The sequence below is a fragment of the Punica granatum genome, chromosome 7, assembly GCF_007655135.1.
Source record: "Punica granatum isolate Tunisia-2019 chromosome 7, ASM765513v2, whole genome shotgun sequence".
Classification (NCBI taxonomy): Eukaryota; Viridiplantae; Streptophyta; class Magnoliopsida; order Myrtales; family Lythraceae; genus Punica; species Punica granatum.
In genome coordinates, this window is record NC_045133.1 from 4,455,280 (window position 1) to 4,474,547 (window position 19,268).

Consider the following 19,268-nt stretch of genomic DNA (forward strand, 5'->3'; position numbering starts at 1 on the left):
GGATTTTTTTTTGATTGGTTGAGCTTGTCTTTTTTGTTTTCTCGTTTATGGGGACTTTCCTCGTCCTCGGCCGGCTTGTCCACTAGAAAATTTGGAAAAATAAAATAAAATAAAATTAATCGAGGAGTTTATTACACGAACTCGGTCCATCACGTAATTGATAAGTTAGACTTAATATTGCCGATACACATATAAAAATGTCAGATCAAATCTACGATGCGTCGGAGTTTAGAGCTTGACCGAGTGAAGTAATTAATATCAGAGTTTGTGTATTAAGTTAGTTGAGAATATTTTTGTAAATATCCTCTAATAATTAAGATGTCTAAATCAAATCAATAAATGATGAATGTGGAAAAGCAATTATAATAAATAAATATATATATATATATACACACATATATATATTGGTTGTGAGAGACATCCATGCGAGCTAGAAGAACAAAAAATAGAAAAATAAAATGGTAGAAATTTTTTCATTAGCAATAACAAAATAAGTTTTATTTCAAATTAAGATATGTGTTACTGCATCCTACTTTTATTATTCAAAGATCACTTATATAATCGAATAAAAAAACACCTATTTATTAAATCAAAAGTAATATGAGCATATGCTTATTCCAAAAAAAGAAAGTAATATGAACATATCCACTTAAATTCTTATCTAATCAAAATTTCGAACGCGTTAATCGAATAAAAGGGAATTCGATGATGGATTCAAGAGGTGTTATGTCATCTTTCTCCTCGATTCTTCGTGCATCTCATATGTATGTCCATTCCCGCTAGTGCTATCATGCCTTCCTTTCCCCATATGAAGATCATTCTTTACATAAAGCACGAGTAAATATTCGGTATATATTATTCAATCAAGTGAATCCATAATATTTAAGAATAAAATGCATATTAAGTGATAAATATGGCCTACAGTGGTTCCACATGTCTGCACTCGTACAGCATAGCACTTTCTCCTATGAAGACTTTCTTGGCAAGGGAGACTTTTCGGACAAGTTGCTAAAACAAACAGGGTCTTTGTATTCGATCCTAATATGCTTCATCAATCTAAGCAATTACCTTGGATTATCCTCTAAGGTGCATCAGGAAACTTAGGTTTAGTAACTTGGATATTACAGTATCAGATTCGGGTTTTTCGATCTGGTACAATCTTTTCTTGAATATACTCTTGGGATATTTTACAGTATCAGAAAATATACATGATTGTGTAATACTTACTGAATATTTTCTTGGGAAGCATGTCAGATAAGTTGGAAGTGAGGATGTCTTACAAAATATGTCAGTACTCTGAAATGGGTTATAGAGGTTCTGATGACTATATAATACCCTCTGAGGTACTATTAGAAGTCCTATCATCATCGTGACAAAATATACTCTTACTACCTCATCTCAAGCTTGCACGGTTGAAGTTATTATAATGACTAGGTCGGTTGGCCTGCCGTTTTGTACCCCGATGAAGGAAAATTAAACCCAAATCGAAGTCATGAGAGCCTTCTAGTTTAGGACCGTTTACTATTACAATGACGAAAAATTAGGCCCGCGCACATAACTAGCGCTATAATGGTAGCACCAAACACTACTGATCCTTCGATAAGATAAGGGTCTAGTCTCTTGGAGGAAGTCAATGAGCAAGGATCTAGAGGCTCTCCGCAGAGCCCGAGATTATTAGCAAAGTCTTCTACCGTAAAATTTTTCTGAAACTTTGGGATCTGCCCTGATAGAAGATTGTTGGCAACACTGAGTGTCTTTATCCGGTCAAGCAAGCCCAACTCCGGAGGAATCTGACCCGAAAACAGGTTGTGGTCTAGATTGATGTTGGGGTTAGGGATGTACTCAACCAAACAATAACGCAACGATTAATCTTCCTCCCCTTCTAGTGTAATCGAGATAGGAACTAATCAAATCAACCAACAAGCAGTAAAGTAAAACAACACCAAGAATTTTACGTGGAAAACCCCAATGTGGGGAAAAACCACGGGACCAACTCCGAATCAACGATCCACTATGAAGGTTATACAATGTCTTTCATCAAGGGTAAACCCTTGGATCACCAAACTCAAGAGAAACACTCTCTTGGATCACCCAAATACTAAATTCGTCACCCACACCGGGTGGTTCACAAAATCAGCTGAAACAGCACCTACAGAGCTCGAATAGAAATTCTGACCGTTCAGAAGTTAGCCCCACGTGTTGTGAAGCTGCTGTCAAAATTTCGTCCCAATCGGAGTTCGTTTGATGTCCCGATCGAGGTTTGATCTCCAGCTGCGCGCTGCCCCTGCTCTTCGAATTCTGCTGTCTGCTCTTCCCTGGTTTTGTGCTGCTATGCTGCTGCACTTCTGCCGCTCTACTCTAATCTGCAGCTGTTCTGCTGCTATTTATACCTCAGCTGATTTGCTGAAACAAAAAACCCTAATAAAATGGGTTCTTGGGCTTATTAAGGCCCGATAAAAGCCCAATACAATTTGAGCCCAACTTCCTCCAAATTGGAGGGATACCCAACAAACTCCCCCTCCCGACTATTTGGAGGCTTCAAGCATACCGGCTATACTTCGGCAAACATGAAGTTTCTCCCTAGCGAGAGGTTTTGTCATCATATCAGCTCCATTCTCATCAGTGTGCACTTTGTCTAGCTTCACCAGCTTGGACTCCAACACATCTCTAATCCAATGAAACTTGATATCGATATGCTTCGACCTCGAATGGAAAGTGGGATTCTTGCAAAGATGAATGGCGCTTTGACTATCACAGTGTAGAACATACCTTTCTTGCTTCAAGCTCAACTCCTGCAAAAACTTTTGCAACCACAACATCTCCTTGCAACCTTCGGTCACCGCAATGTATTCGGCTTCCGTTGTAGACAAAGCGATGCACTTTTGAAGCCTTGACTGCCATGAGATAGCTCCCCCTGCAAAAGTCATCAAGTATCCCGAAGTGGATTTCCGGGAATCAATATCTCCTGCCATATCCGCGTCCGTATAGCCCACTAACTCCGGCTTACCAGTGCCAAAGTGTAAACACACCTTGGATGTTCCTCTGAGATACCTCAGAATCCACTTAACTGCATTCCAATGCTCTTTCCCCGGATTGGAGAGAAAACGACTAACCACACCAACAGAATGAGCGATATCTGGTCTTGTACAGACCATGGCATACATCAAACTTCCTACAGCTGATGAGTAAGGAACTTTCTTCATCTCTTCTTTCTCCTTCTCACTTGTAGGACATTGCTTCGAGCTAAGTTTGAAATGAGAAGCAAGTGGTGATGAAACTGGTTTAGCATTACCCATGTTGAACCGATCCAAAATCTTCTCGATGTACTTCTCTTGAGAAAGCCAAAGTTTTCCACTTGATCTGTCACGAGAAATATGCATCCCAAGGATCTGCTTTGCCGGTCCCAAATCCTTCATGGCAAAGGACTTGCTGAGCTCTTTCTTCAACTCTGCAATCTTGCTCATATCATGACCGACAAGCAACATATCATCCACATATAACAGTAAAATGATAAAATCACCATCCGAGAATTGTTTCACGAACACACAATGATCTGAAGTTGTCCGTGTGTAGCCATGGCTCAACATGAAAGAGTCGAACTTTTTGTACCACTGCCGAGGTGCTTGCTTAAGCCCATACAAGCTCTTTCTCAGCCTGCACACCAAATGCTCCTTACCTTTAACTCGGAATCCTTCAGGCTGCTCCATATATATTTCTTCCTCCAAGTCACCATGCAGGAAAGCTGTTTTTACATCGAGCTGCTCGATCTCCAAGTTCAGACTAGCTGCCAGTGCGAGAACAACTCGGATCGATGACATCTTGACAACGGGCGAGAAGATCTCCTCGAAGTCAACTCCTTTCTTCTGGTTGAAACCTTTCACTACCAGTCGAGCTTTGTATCGAGGTCGCGAGTTCTCTGTCTTCAACCTGTAGACCCATTTGTTCTTCAATGCTCTCTTACCTTGCGGTAGCTTCACTAGGTCATACGTGTGATTTTCAGACAAGGAGTTCATCTCCTCATTCATCGCCTTCAACCAGTGCTCCTTGTACTCATGTGCCACAGCTTCATCATAGCACTCAGGTTCTCCCCCGTCAGTCAGTAGCACATATTCATGAGGCGGATATCTTGTAGATGATCGTCTTATTCTATCAGATTGTCTAGGTAGATCTGCAGGCCCTAACTGTAACTGCGAGCCTGTATCATCCGTAGTCACATCATCATCTACCTGAGGAATCTCACCCCCAGTCGTGGTTTCTTCATATTCACCAGGTACCTCTTCCACTGGATGCTCTACATCAACCGGTACAGGAATAGAGATCTCGTGAGGATTGCCTACACTGGCCTTCTCTAACTTTTGCAAATCCTCGATTGTCTGGTCCTCAAAGAAGACAACATCCCTGCTCCTGATGATCTTCTTGCTATCAGGGTCCCAAAGCCTGTACCCGAACTCTTCATGTGCATAACCCAAGAAGATGCACTGTTTTGCCTTGGCATCAAGTTTTGATCTTTCATCTCGAGGAATGTGAACAGATGCCCTGCACCCGAATACTCTGAGATGCTTGTATGATACTTTCTTGCCGGTCCACACCTGCTGGGGTACATCTCCATCAAGTGCAACTGACGGTGTAAGATTAATAAGATCAACCGCTGACCTCATTGCCTCGCCCCAGAAAGGCTTAGACAGTTTCGCTTGAGAAAGCATACAACGAACTCTCTCAACAATTGTGCGGTTCATTCTCTCTGCAAGCCCGTTCTGCTGTGGTGTCTTCGGTACCGTCTTCTCAAGTTTGATACCGTGAGTCCTGCAATAGTTCTCGAAAGGACCTCTATACTCACCACCATTATCAGCTCTGACACATTTCAGCTTCATGCCTGTTTCTCTTTCCACTGCTACATGGAAGTTCTTGAAAATCTCAGTCACCTGATCTTTAGTTCTCATAGGGTAAGCCCAAACTTTCCTGGTGTGATCATCTATAAATGTCACAAAATAGAGAGCACCACCAAGAGATCTATCCGACATAAAACAAACATCTGTATGCACAAGATCAAGTATATGATGGCATCTAGAGGGACGACTTCTAACAAAAGAAACTCTCCTCTGCTTACCAGCTAAACAGTGATCACAAGTGCTCAAGTGCATACCTTTAACGGGCAAAGACTGCTTTCTAGCAAGAATTTGAATACCTTTCTCGCTGATATGTCCGAGTCTCCTGTGCCATAGCTCGATAGGATAATCCTCAGCAACATTAATTTGACCGGAATTGTGTCTGGCACGCAGCCTGTAGAGAGTGTCGGTCTTCTGACCCCGTGCCACAATCAACGAACCCTTGGAGAGCTTCCATCTCCCATTGCTGAATTCATTACTGTAGCCTTCATCATCAAGTTGACCCGTCGAGATTAGGTTAAGGCGAATTTCTGGAACATGCCTCACCTTCTTCAAAAACAACTTGCAGCCAAGCTTGGTCTCTAGACAGACATCACCAATACCGACAATCTTGCATGATTGTCCATTCCCCATTCTCACATAACCATAGTCCCCGGTAGTGTAAGATGAAAAGAAATCCCGATGAGGAGTGACATGAAACGAGGCACCTGTATCTGCAACCCAGGTAGAGTCCTGACATGTGAAATTCACATAAGCTTCATCACAAATGATGTAGGTCTCTCCATCACATGCCACTGCTGTAGTGCCTTCTTCCTTCTTGCTCTCACCGTTGCCATTCTGATTTTTCTTCAGAGCTCTACACTCCCTTTTGTAGTGTCCCTCTTTTCCACAGTGATAGCAAGTGACCACTTTCCTCGTCTTCGACTTTGATCTACCCCTCGATTTGCCACGTGAGTTACTATGCTTGGAAGAGAAATTTCTGCTTTGACTTCTCCCCCGTTGTTCAGTAACCAAAGCTTCAGACTGAATGGAAATCCCCGAGCCTTTCCTTCTAGTCTCCTCATTAAATAAACTGTCTGTCACCGTGGCCAATGATAGCTTCCCGTTTGGCGCAGAATTGCTTAATGCAACCACGAGTGTGTCCCAATTATCCGGTAGAGTCCCTAAAAGTAGACAAGCCTGCAACTCATCGGGTAATATTATCTCCAGGTTCGTCAACTGGTTAATAATATCCTGGAAATTACTCATGTGCGCAGCCATATCACCTCCATCCTGAAAACGAAGATGAACCAGCTTCTTCACGAGGAATGCCTTATTTTGCGGTGTCTTCCTCGCATAGAGATTTGTCAATTTATCCCACAAAGCTTTTGCATTTGTCTCCTGAGCAACATGATGATAAATACTATTGTCTATCCACTGCCGAATCAAACCAATAGTCTTCCGATTTGTGCGTTCCCAAGCCTTGTCATCCTTATCTTTGGGTTTCGCGGAATCCCCTTCAATGGGATCGTACAAATCCCTGCAAAATAGAAGATCCTCCATCCGAGACTTCCATATAGAGTAGTTGGTTGCATTCAACTTGAACATAGATCCTGTAGATTCCTCCATCTCGAAAACACCGAAAAACTCAAACTTCTCTAACCCGAAGCTCTGATACCACTTGTTGGGGTTAGGGATGTACTCAACCAAACAATAACGCAGCGATTAATCTTCCTCCCCTTCTAGTGTAATCGAGATAGGAACTAATCAAATCAACCAACAAGCAGTAAAGTAAAACAACACCAAGAATTTTACGTGGAAAACCCCAATGTGGGGAAAAACCACGGGACCAACTCCGAATCAACGATCCACTATGAAGGTTATACAATGTCTTTCATCAAGGGTAAACCCTTGGATCACCAAACTCAAGAGAAACACTCTCTTGGATCACCCAAATACTAAATTCGTCACCCACACCGGGTGGTTCACAAAATCAGCTGAAACAGCACCTACAGAGCTCGAATAGAAATTCTGACCGTTCAGAAGTTAGCCCCACGTGTTGTGAAGCTGCTGTCAAAATTTCGTCCCAATCGGAGTTCGTTTGATGTCCCGATCGAGGTTTGATCTCCAGCTGCGCGCTGCCCCTACTCTTCGAATTCTGCTGTCTGCTCTTCCCTGGTTTTGTGCTGCTATGCTGCTGCACTTCTGCCGCTCTACTCTAATCTGCAGCTGTTCTGCTGCTATTTATACCTCAGCTGATTTGCTGAAACAAAAAACCCTAATAAAATGGGTTCTTGGGCTTATTAAGGCCCGATAAAAGCCCAATACAATTTGAGCCCAACTTCCTCCAAATTGGAGGGATACCCAACAATTGAGCACATTCAGATATTTGCATTCCGCGAGGCCTGCAGGGATTTGACCCGAGAAGTTATTCGATGAGAGGACCAGGGTGGTCAAGAACCCTACGATGTTTGACATATTGGTAGGGAGAGGTCCCCAGAAGTCGTTGTTCGAGAGGTCTAATTTCACCATGCTCGTGCAGTTCGCGAGGCCAAGAGGGAATGAGCCCCTGAGGCTCATGTTGTTGAGCTTGATGCCGAGGACCCTATTTTCGTCTTAGTGCCAGCACTCGACCCCGGTGAAGGAGCAGATGACACCTCTGCTGTAGTTCTTGAAATTCCACGTGCTGTTCAAGTAATTATAAGGGTCTTCAACCTATTCATATATGCTTCTCAGGCAATCCACGTCGCGGTCATCCCCGTGGATTGGAAATATACAGAGCGATAACCCAAGAAACACAATAACAAATAGAAGGTGAAGGCTTTGGCCCCGAAGAAGCTCCATTTCACATAAAAGAAAAGAGAAAGTGGTGATGAAAAGACATAGATCGAGCTCAAAATTCTTCAGGTTCACTTGAAGAGTGGATCAGACATTGAGGATCATATGGACCCAATCAAACTACGCAGTCCAGCTAACTCGTGTCATCAAGAACTCAGTGTCTCTGATTATATAAAGAAATGGAAGAGGATAGTGTCACCGGGAAAGACTTGCAGCCTCAAGTCCACGAAGTAAACCGTAAATAGACTTGAGAGAGATGGGTACTCGTTCACGCGTACGTAGAATTTTCCATAATATGAGGCTCAAATACAAGCAGTTCATTAATTGCTTGCTCTTAATATATTTATGAATACAGAGGAAGTTTATAAATTTATATACTACTTATCAAGAAAAATAAAAGGATATGATTAGTCCCGATCAGAATCTCGTAGTTTCGGGTTGAGCACGACTGCTACTGTAATAACTTTATTTGGTTGACTGTTGTTTTTCATGGTCTTTCCACCGGCTTGTCAAAGACCCAGGGAGTCCCTTTTCTTCCCATTTTTCTTCCTCACCGCTTCCTCTTTTGAATTTTCCCTTGGGTTCTATCAAAATCAAACCATCTTTTCATATGAAAATATTTATTGAAAAGAAAAAACCAATTGCTACTCCTTTAACAAGCAATAGCCCTGAACTCGGAATACCTCATGTAATTATTTGATGGACCCGAGCTTCAGCATTAGGAATTTCAAAGCAAAGGTGTGGTATGAATGTTATTAGTAAAGAAGTACAAAAATGGCAATGAGGCACGTCAATTGAGGAAAACCAATAGAATCGATCTCTTGTTGTCTTACTCGATGGTAGTGTATACTAGATCGATTTATGTTCCGGTTGTGTCTGATGAGATCGAACAAAAAATTTTAAAAGCCGGAATTCTCTATTTTTGCTGCGTTTGGTCTAGGGTCAACAAAACCAAACATTACTGATCCTGCAATAAGATAAGTACAGAGCGATAACCCGAGAAACACAATAACAAAAAGAAGGTGAAGGCTTCGGCCCCTAAGAAGCTCCATTTCACATAAAAGAAAAGAGAAGTGATCACAAATCACAATACACAATTCGTAAATCAAGCTGAAAGTTTGTAGCCTCACTCACAGAGTGTATATGATATTGAGGATAAAATAGACCCAATCGAAATTTGCAGTCAAGGCTCAAGCTAACTCATGTTCATAAAGATAACTCGATGTTTCAAATTATATAAAGAAACGGAAGAGCATTTTAATCAGCACAACGTACCGGGAAAGACGACTCATGACCTCAAGCCCACGAAGTAAGGACTTGAGATAGACAGGTACTCTTTTCACGCGGTATGATCTTGGCTGTGTTGATTGAGGAAGGGCCCAGGAGGGGCGACCGGCCATTTTCGGTCAGGGTCAATAAAGACTGGAGCTGGGGAGGTAAGCCGTTCATTTTTTTTTTTTTATATATAGTTATATACATATAAATATAAAAATACGAACTGCTTGTACTTAGAGTTCAAATGGACTGGAGTGCAACCAGTTCATTAATAAGTCTTTCTTAAACTTTTCTATTCCTCTTGCACGGATTTGTTTTAATATATTTCTATCCTATTTCTTATAGTAATTATTTACATATTGAAGCACAAATTTTCTGATAAAAATAATAATAAATTTCAAATATTTATCTTATCATTTTTTTAATTAAAAATTAGAGTAAGTTAATTATTTTTTTACCAATAGCCAGTTAATTACTATAATAATATTCTGAAACTATTTATTTCAATCAATATGCATCATCATCTTTTTGTTAATTATCAATAGATAGACATATATTAACTTTAGTAATTATAATAAAATTTCATTTCGCTTGATTTTTTAGACAATATTTTCTATATTCTTATTTTTATTTGTGAGCTTAAAACATTTATATATCATTTTTTATAACAATTATTCTGAATTTTGATAAACATATTAGCTTCTTAACACAATAAAATATTTTTAACAATTAATTTCAAGTTTCATACGATAACTAAATAATAAAATTCACTAATTTTGCATGGTTCAATATATATTGTGCAACAAAGAATCCCAATTAGCGAGCACTATATAATAAATTTATTTAATAGTGAATATATTAGTGAGATTTGTTATAGATAACATCCTTACGATAAGTTCATATATAATCACTTCATTACCCATTTTTAAAATATGCAAAATCTGTGACATCCTTTTTTAATTTTTTATATTATCATAAATTCATAAATAATAATAACAATTTTAATCTTATAAAAGAAGTTAGGTTAATATCCAATTAAAAAATTAAAATTCACATGATTAAAATCAATTCTCTTAAACGTTTAGAAATTTTGTTTACTAATGAGAGATCATTTATTAATATAGGAGTCAATTATAGTTATATGACCATAAGTTCGTAGAATTAATTTTTTTTTATCTTTTTTTGGAAGACTTTTATATGAAAAAACAAATTTTTTTAGTGTTATATCCTTGTATTATACACGGTTTCATCTTTCATACACTTATTTTATTTATATAATAAATATATATTTTTAAAAATAATTTGCTTCATAAGAATCATAAAAATATTTAAAATAATTTAAAATTTCACACAATAATTTTTTAATAATAACCTTCGATGAAGTTGGACTAATTGACTTATTCGGTATTTTTTTTTGAAATTTCTCTTATATACATTTTTATACTCAATTTCACATATTTTATTTCTTTTGCAGGCCAATAGTTTATGGTTTAATCCTATTTATGATTAATTAATTGTTTTCAGTATAAGTTAAGTAATAATATCCAATTAAATATTCAATTGTTATATAACTCTAAATTGACCATTTTAACCATACTAACTATGACCTTATTTAATACAAAGTGGAGTCAATTTTTCAGTATATACTAGCTTTTTTGCCCACAAGATGCACTGGTAATTATTTAGAGTGGTTTTTAGAATATTTTTAAAAATTTTGATATCACAATTGAAATTTTCATTAAGTTATATATATTCTTAAATTGAAAGTATTCAAATAGTAGTGCATACAATAATAAATTCAGAATAATTGAAAATGATTTATAATATGAAATATGGATGAAGAAAATGACATTAATTAAAAAACATATTGCATTTTCTTAAATATCAAATTCTAAAAAATACATGGATGATCTCCATGTATTTTGTAAAAAAAAAAGAAGAAGAAGTGTGACTCATCTACTTTTAATAATTTTAAATAGATTTATCTTACTATTTCAAAAGTATTCAATACTTAAACGTACTCATTGCGTATAGTTGATTTTTCTTCTAGTTACTAATAATGTTAAAAAGTTTTTTTATGGATATTTATTTTAAGAAATTCTATTTTTTATAATAAATTTTGAGATTATATATTTTAAGTCAAGAATGTGTTTCTATAATAAACTATTAAGTACTTTTTGATTTATATGTATTTACTAATTTAGTCCTAATTATATATACATTTATAATTTTTTATTTAGACATTTACCTTTATAACCTTGTACTATATATAAAGTTACTTTTTTTAATCCTATTTATTATAGATGATACAACTTTATATATATAGAGAGAGAGAGAGAGAGGGAGAGAGAGAGAGAGGATGTTAATAGATTTATAAACGATACTTACCAAAAAAAAATTTTATAAACAATTTAGCAAAGGAGAGTAAAAGGGTATGGAAAATCCCGACCATAACCTTCTTGCTAGTCGTAATCTCGTGTCGATTTTGACTACCATAATGACCTTTCGCGGGATTTTCCTTCTTCTAGTTCACTATATCCATTTTTGAGAAATTTCTTCCTCTACTCCATTGATCTTTCTTAATAGTTGGCCGATGCAATAACCGGATTAAGTTTCTTCTACTTCCCAAGGATTTTTTGTTACGCAATAAATCGTGTGACTTCAACAATACAAACTATATTACTTTTTTCTAGTTGTTCTTACTATTTCACGTATGATGGAATATACTAATGATTTTGAACTGCGAGCGAAAGCAGTAGATGCAGGAACGAACCCGAGATCTTAGTCGAGGGGGGCGAGTCTTTAAGGGACAAAAGAGAAAATAACTTTGCCGAATTATGGAGACGAATATAAGTAATTACACAAAAAATGGATGAAAAACTTATAATTTTCCATATAATATCAAAATTTTAGGGAGTGACTGCTACCCCTCCGTCCATCCCTGAGTAGAAGAATTATCAACTAATATATCTCGTACTGCGAACTCCTTGTTGATCACATGAGATGTCTACATGATCACATGAAAATATCATATTATTACTTATCCTAAAGAAAATATCATAGCATGATATGTATGCTATAATAAAGGGGATCCTAGTGTAATTTTTCCATATCAAATTTACTCAGATTTGGTATGCTATTAATCGAGGAGTTTATTACACGAACTCGGTCCATCACGTCAGTGATAAGCTAGACTTATCATTGCTGATACAAATATAAAAATGTCAGTGCAAGTCTACCGTGCGTCAGAGTTTAGAGCTTGGCCGAGACCATTTGATTTCGCAATCTAATTTTAAGATTTTAACTCTAACTTTAACTCTACTCACTACATAGCAAAAGTCACCAACACAATTATTACTTTTTCATTTTTCTTCAATTAATTCAATTTTTAATAATAAATTCTTTCAGTTATTTATTACTTTTTCCACAATTCAACAATACAATCATTACTTTTTTTACTTTTTCACTCTTTTTCTCATAATTCAACATTACAATCATTACAAACAAATTAAAATTAAAACTCAACTCAACTCAATTCTAAAACTAAACGCACTAAAGTGTTTTAGGTGGTGTTTGGTTTCATAGTAGGATTTTAAAATCAGATTTTGATTTTGATTTTGAGTGATATAAATGGGGCTCACCCTTTGACTTTGTATGAGTTATGTTGTTTTGTTGTGGGAAAAAGTGATAAAAATGGGACCCACTCTTTGACTTTGTATGAGTTATTTTGTTTTGTAGTGGGTAGAATTAAGTTAGAATTGTGATTCTAAAATACAATTGCGAAACCAAACATGCCCTTAAGTTAGTTGAGAATGTTTTTATAAATATCCTCTAATAATTAAGGTGTCTAAATCAAATCAATAAATGATGAATGTGGAAAAGCAATTATATAATATACATATACATATATATATATATATATATTAGTTACCACCAGCACGGTGATCTAGTGGTTAAGCATCAAGCGTTTCACTTAAACATCACCAGTTCGAACCTCATTGAGGACGTAGAGCTCGCCACTATGTGAGTGTATTATGAAATGGCGGTGGTCGGCCCATAATACTTGATTTAGTGGGCCTTGGACTTAATTCACTAGCGTGTTAGTGGGGCTGCGGTCACCAAGTTGGGCTAAAGTCTCAGCGAGTTATGTCGAAAGGAACATTCCGTGGCGGTTAGGTTCCCTTAGTTGGGGCAGCCATAGCGGGCTAATAATCGACTTAGCCTTTTTATTCATAAATAAATATATATATATATATATATATACATATATATTGGTTATGAGAGACATCGATACGAGCTAGAAAGGCAAAATAAAAAAAATAAAATGGTAGAAAAAGTTTGATTAACAAGAACAAAATAATTTTTATTTCAAATTAAGATATGCATTACTGCATCCTATTTCTTTTATTCAAAGAGCACTTATATTATCGAATAAGAAAAAAGCACCTATATATTAAATCAAAAGTAATATGAGCATATGGTTATTCAAAAAAAAAAAGTAAGTAATATGAGCATATCCTCATAAATTCTCATCTAATGAAATTTTCGAACGCGTGAATCGAATAAAAGGGAATTCGATGATGGATTCAAGAGGTGTTATGTGACAGTCTAGTCTACTATCTCTCTCCTTGATTCTTCGTGCATCTCATATGTATGTTCATTCCCCCTAGTACTATCATGCCTTCCTTTCCCCGAATAAAGACCATTCTTTACCTAAATCATGACTAAATATTCTATGAATGTTATTCAACCAAGTGAATGTGTAGTATCTAATAACAAAATGCATGTCAAGGGGTAAATATGACACATAATGGTTCCACATATTTGCACTCATATAGTATAGCACTTTCTCCTATGAAGACTTTCTTGGCAAGGAGACTTTTCGGACAAGTTGCTAAAACAAACAGGATCTTGTATTCGATCATAATATGTTCCATCAACCTAAGCAAATACCTTGGATTATGCTCTAAGGTGCATCAGGAAACTTAGGTTTAGTAAATTGGATATTATGTTATCAGATTCGGGTTTTCTGATCTGGTACAATCTTTTCAAAAATTGAATGTGCAAAATGCAGAATTGGTGACAAATTCTTTATCAAGCTAAACGGCCGCGCAACATGTGGAATAATTTGGATAGATTGCAGGCGGAGAAAATATACGTGATTGTGTAATACTTATTGAATATTTTCTTGGGCGGGGGAGTATGTCGGATAAATTGGGAGTGAGGATGTCTTACAAAGGATGTCAGTACTCTGAAATGGGTTATAGAGGTTTTGATGACTATATAATAACCCTCCGAGTTACTATTAGAAGTCTTAACGTCATCGTGACAAAATATACTCTTATTACCTCATCTCAAGCTTGCACAGTTGAAGTTACTATAATGACTAGGTTGGTTGGCCTGCCGTTTTGTACCCCGATGAAGGAAAATTAAACCCAAATCGAAGTCATGAGAGCCTTCTAGTTTAGGACCGTTTACTATTACAATGACGAAAAATTAGGGCCGCGCACATAACTAGCGCTATAATGGTAGCACCAAACATTACGGATCCTGCGATAAGATAAGGGTCTAGTCTCTTGGAGAAAGTCAATGAGCAAGGATCTAGAGGCTCTCCGCAGAGCCCGAGATTATTAGCAAAGTCTTCTGCCGTAAAATTATTCTCAAACTTTGGGATCTGCCCTGATAGAAGATTGTTGGCAACACTGAATGTCTTCATCCGGTCAAGCAAGCCCAACTCCGGAGGAATCTGACCCGAAAACCGGTTGTGGTCCAGATTGAGCACATTCAGATATTTGCATCCCGAGAGGCTTGCAGGGATTTGACCCGAGAAGTTATTCGATGAGAGGACCAGGGTAGTCAAGAACCCAATGAACTTCGACATATTGGTAGGGAGAGGTCCCCAGAAGTCGTTGTTTGAGAGGTCAAATGCCACCATGCTCGTGCAGTTTGCGAGGCCAAGAGGGAATGAGCCCCTGAGGCTCATGTTGGTGAGCTTGAGGTTGAGGACCCTATTTTCGCCCTGGTGCCAGCACTCAACCCCAGTGAAGGAGCAGATGGCGCCTTCGCTGTTGTTCTTGAAATCCCACGTGCTGGTCAAGTAACCATAAGGGTCTTCGACCGATTCATATATGCTTCTCAGGCAATCCACGTCGCGTTCATCCCCGTGGATCGGAAATATACAGAGCGATAACCCGAGAAACACAATAATGAATACAAGGTGAAGGCTTCGGTCCCGAAGAAGCTCCATTTCACATAAAAGAAAAGAGAAAAAGGTGATGAAAATACACAGATCGAGCTCAAAATTCTTCAGGTTCACTCCCAGAGTGGATCAGACATTGAGGATCATATGGACCCAATCAAACTATGCAGTCGAGCTAACTCGTGTCATCAAGAACTCAGTGTCTCAGATTATATAAAGAAATGGAAGAGCATAGCATGATCAGGAAAGACTTGCAACCTCAAGTCCACGAAGTAAACCGTAAATAGACCTGAGAGAGATGGGTACTCGTTCACGCGTACTTAGAATTTTCCATAATATGAGGCTCAAATACAAGCAGTTCATTAATTGCGTTGAGGAGTAAAATGGGGATAAATCTCACATCGGAAAAGAAAAGGAAAATTCATGGGTTAACATATAGTTTAGGTACCATCACTTATTAGCTTGAGCTTTTAAGTGGAAATGGGTCCAAACCTATATAAGCCCAATGGAAATTTAATATGGTATCAGAGCCTAGGTTACGCGTATGCATGCCTACGCGCATGTGCGCACCCACACCACGCTAGGCCCAGTATGTCGAGTGCAGTCAAAGTGCGCCTCGTGTTAGTGTCCCCCTCGCCCGAGCACGGAAGATGAGCCCTGCTCGATGTCAATTGCTGAGGGCGGGTGTTTACGGGCACGTGACAATGTGTAGGCAGAAATAAACCACACGTTACACGTGAGGGCGGGTGTTGAGAAGTAAAATGGGGATAAATCTCACATCTGAAAAGAAAAGGAAAATCCATTGGTTAATATATGGCTTGAGTACCACCACTTATCAGCTTGAGCTTTTAAGTGGAAATGGGTTCAGGCCCGTATAAGCCTAATGAAAACTTAATATATTTTTTAATATGGAGGAAGTTTATAAATTTATATACTACTTATCAAGAAAAATAAAAGGATACGATTAGTCTTGATCAGAGTCTCGTAGTTTCGGCTTGAGTACGACTGCTACTGTAATAACTTTATTTGGTTGACTCTTATTTTTCATGATCTTTCCACGGGCTTGTCAAAGACGCAGTTCACATTTTTCTTCCTCACCGCTTCCTCTTTTGAATTTTCCTTTGGGTTCTATCAAACCATCTTTACATATGAAAATATTTATTAAAAAGAAAAAAAACAAATTGCTACTGCTTTAACGAGCAATAGCCCTGAACTCGGAATACCTCATGTAATTATTTGATGGACCCGAGCTTCAGCATTAGGAATTTCAAAGCAAAGTGGTGGTATGAATGTTATTAGTAAAGAAGTACAAAAATGGCAATGAGGTACGTCGATTGAGGAAAACCAATAGAATCGATTTCTTGTTGTCTAACTCAATGGAAGTGTATACTAGATCAATTTATGTTCCGGTTGTGTCTGATGAGATCGAACAAAAAATTTTAAAAGCCGTAATTCTCTATTTTCGCTGCGTTTGATCTAGGGTCAACAAAACCAAACATTACTAATCCTGCAATAAGACAAGTACAGAGCGATAACCCGAGAAACACAATAACAAAAAGAAGGTGAAGGCTTCGGCCCCTGAGAAGCTCCATTTCACATAAAAGAAAAGAGAAGTGATCACAAATCACAATACACAATTCGTAAATCAAGCTGAAAATTTTGTAGCCTTACTCACAGATTGTATATGATATTGAGGATAAAATAGCCCAATCGAATATATTAAGTTCATATATAATCACTTCATTACCCATTTTTTAAATGTGCAAATTCTGTGACATCCTCTTTTAATTTTTTATATTATCATAAATTCATAAATAATAATAACAATTTTAATCTTATAAAAGAAGTTAGGTTAATATCCAATTAAACAAATAAAGTTCACATGATTAAAATCAACTCTCTTAAACGTTTAGAAATTTTGTTTACTCATGAGAGATCATTTATTAATATAGGAGTCAATTATAGTTATATGACCATAAGTTCGTAGAATTAATGATTTTTATCATTTTTTTGGAAGACTTTTATATGAAAAACTAATTTTTTTAATGTTATATCCTTGTATTATACTCGGTTTCATAATTTCATACATTTATTTTATTTATATAATAAATACATATTTTTAAAAATAATTTTCTTCCTAAGTATCGTAAAAATATTTAAAATAGTTTAAAATTTCACACGATAATTTTTTAATAATAACCTTCGATGAAGCTGGGCTAATTGACTTATTCGGTATTTTTTAAAAAAATTTCTCTTATATACGTTTTTATACTCAATTTCACATATTTTATTTCTTTTACATGCCAATAGTTTATGGTTTAGTCATGTTTATGACTAATTAATTGTTTTAGTATTAAGTTATATAATAATATCCAATTAAATATTTTATTGTTATATAATTATAAATTGACCATTTTAACCGTACTAACTATGACTATATTTAATGCAAAATGGATTCAATTTTTTTATATATATATACTAGCTTTTTTGCCCACGAGAAGCACTGATAATTATTTAGAGTGATTTTCAGATAATTTTTTTAAAATTTTGACATCACAATTGAAATTTTCATTAAGTTATATGTATTCTTAAATCGAAAGCATTCAAATATTGATGCATACAATAATAAATTCAAAATAATTAGAAATGATTTATAATATCAAATATGGATGAAGAAAATGACATTACTTAAAAAAAATATTGCATTTTCTTAAATATCAAATTCTAAAAAATTTTAATTGATGATCTCCATGTATTTTGTAAAAAAAAAAAAGGAGTGCGAATCGTCTACTTTTAATAATTTTAAATAGATTTATCTATTACTATTTCGAAAGTATGCAATATTTAAACATACTTATTGCATATAGTATATTTTTATTTTAGTTACTAATTATGTCAAAAAGCTTTTTTTATAGATATTTATTTTAAGAAATTCTATTTTTTATAAATAAATTTTGAGATTATATATTTTAAATCAAGAATGTATTTGTATAATAAAATTATTATATTAAGTATTTAATGATTTATATGCATTTACTAATCTAGTCCTAATTATATATACATTTATAATTATTTATTTAGACATTTACCTTGATAACCTCATACTATATCTACAATTACTTTTATAATCCTATTTATTATAGAAATACAACTGTATATATATATAGAGAGAGAGAGAGAGAGGGAGGATGTTCATAAATTTATAAACAATAGTTACCAAAAAAAAAATATAAACAATTAAGCAAAGGAGAATAAAAGTGTATGGAAAATCCTGATCAAGACCTTGTTGCTAGTCGTAATCTCGTGTCGAGTTTGACTACCATAATGATCTTTCCCGGGATTTTCCTTCCTCTAGTTCGCTATATCCATTTCTGAGAAATTTCTTCCTCTACTCTATTGATCTTTCATGAGAGTTGTCCAACCCAGTAAGCGGATAAAGTTTTTTTCCACTTCCGAAGGATTTTTGGTCTCGCAATAAATCGTGTGACGTCAGCAACACAAACTACATATATTTTTTTTCTAGTTATTCCTACTATTTCACGTACGATGGAACATATATACCAATGATTTTGAACTGCGAAGGGATGAACCTGAGATCATGGTTGAGGGGGACGAGTCCTCAGGGGGCAAAAGAGAAAACAACTTTGTCAAATTAGAGAGGCGAATATAAATAATTATACAAAAAAATGGACGAAAAATTTAGAATTTTCTATATAACATCAAAATTTTAGAGAGTGATTGCCACACCCTTAGTCCATTTCTAAGTAGATGAATTATCAACTATTATATCTTGTACTGCGAACTCCTTGTTGATCACGTGAGATGTCTATATGATCACGTAATAATATTATCCTAAAGAAAAATATCACAGTATGATATGTATGCTATTATTAAGGGGATCCCGGCCGGTGTAACTTTTGCATATAAAATTTACTCAGATTTGGTATGCTATTAATCGAGGAGTTTATTACACGAACTGGGTCCATCACGTCAGTGATAAGTTAGACTTATAATTGCTGATACACATAAAAATGTCAGATCAAGTCTACCGTGTGTCAGAATTTAGAGCTTGACCGAGTGAAGTAACTAAT

The 19,268-nt window shown here is 36.2% G+C and overlaps 1 protein-coding gene and 1 pseudogene across 1 annotated transcript; both read right to left on the reverse strand.

The window, feature by feature from the left end:
- Positions 1–918: 918 nt before the first annotated feature.
- Positions 919–7,709, reverse strand: LOC116213680 (annotated as a pseudogene).
- A 6,439-nt stretch (positions 7,710–14,148) lies between these two features.
- LOC116214925 (probably inactive leucine-rich repeat receptor-like protein kinase At5g48380) lies at positions 14,149–15,434 on the reverse strand. Its single transcript, XM_031550429.1, has one exon. The coding sequence runs from the start codon at positions 15,223–15,225 to the stop codon at positions 14,443–14,445; it is 783 nt and encodes a 260-aa protein (XP_031406289.1). The 5' UTR covers positions 15,226–15,434; the 3' UTR covers positions 14,149–14,442.
- Between the last annotated feature and the right edge of the window lie 3,834 nt (positions 15,435–19,268).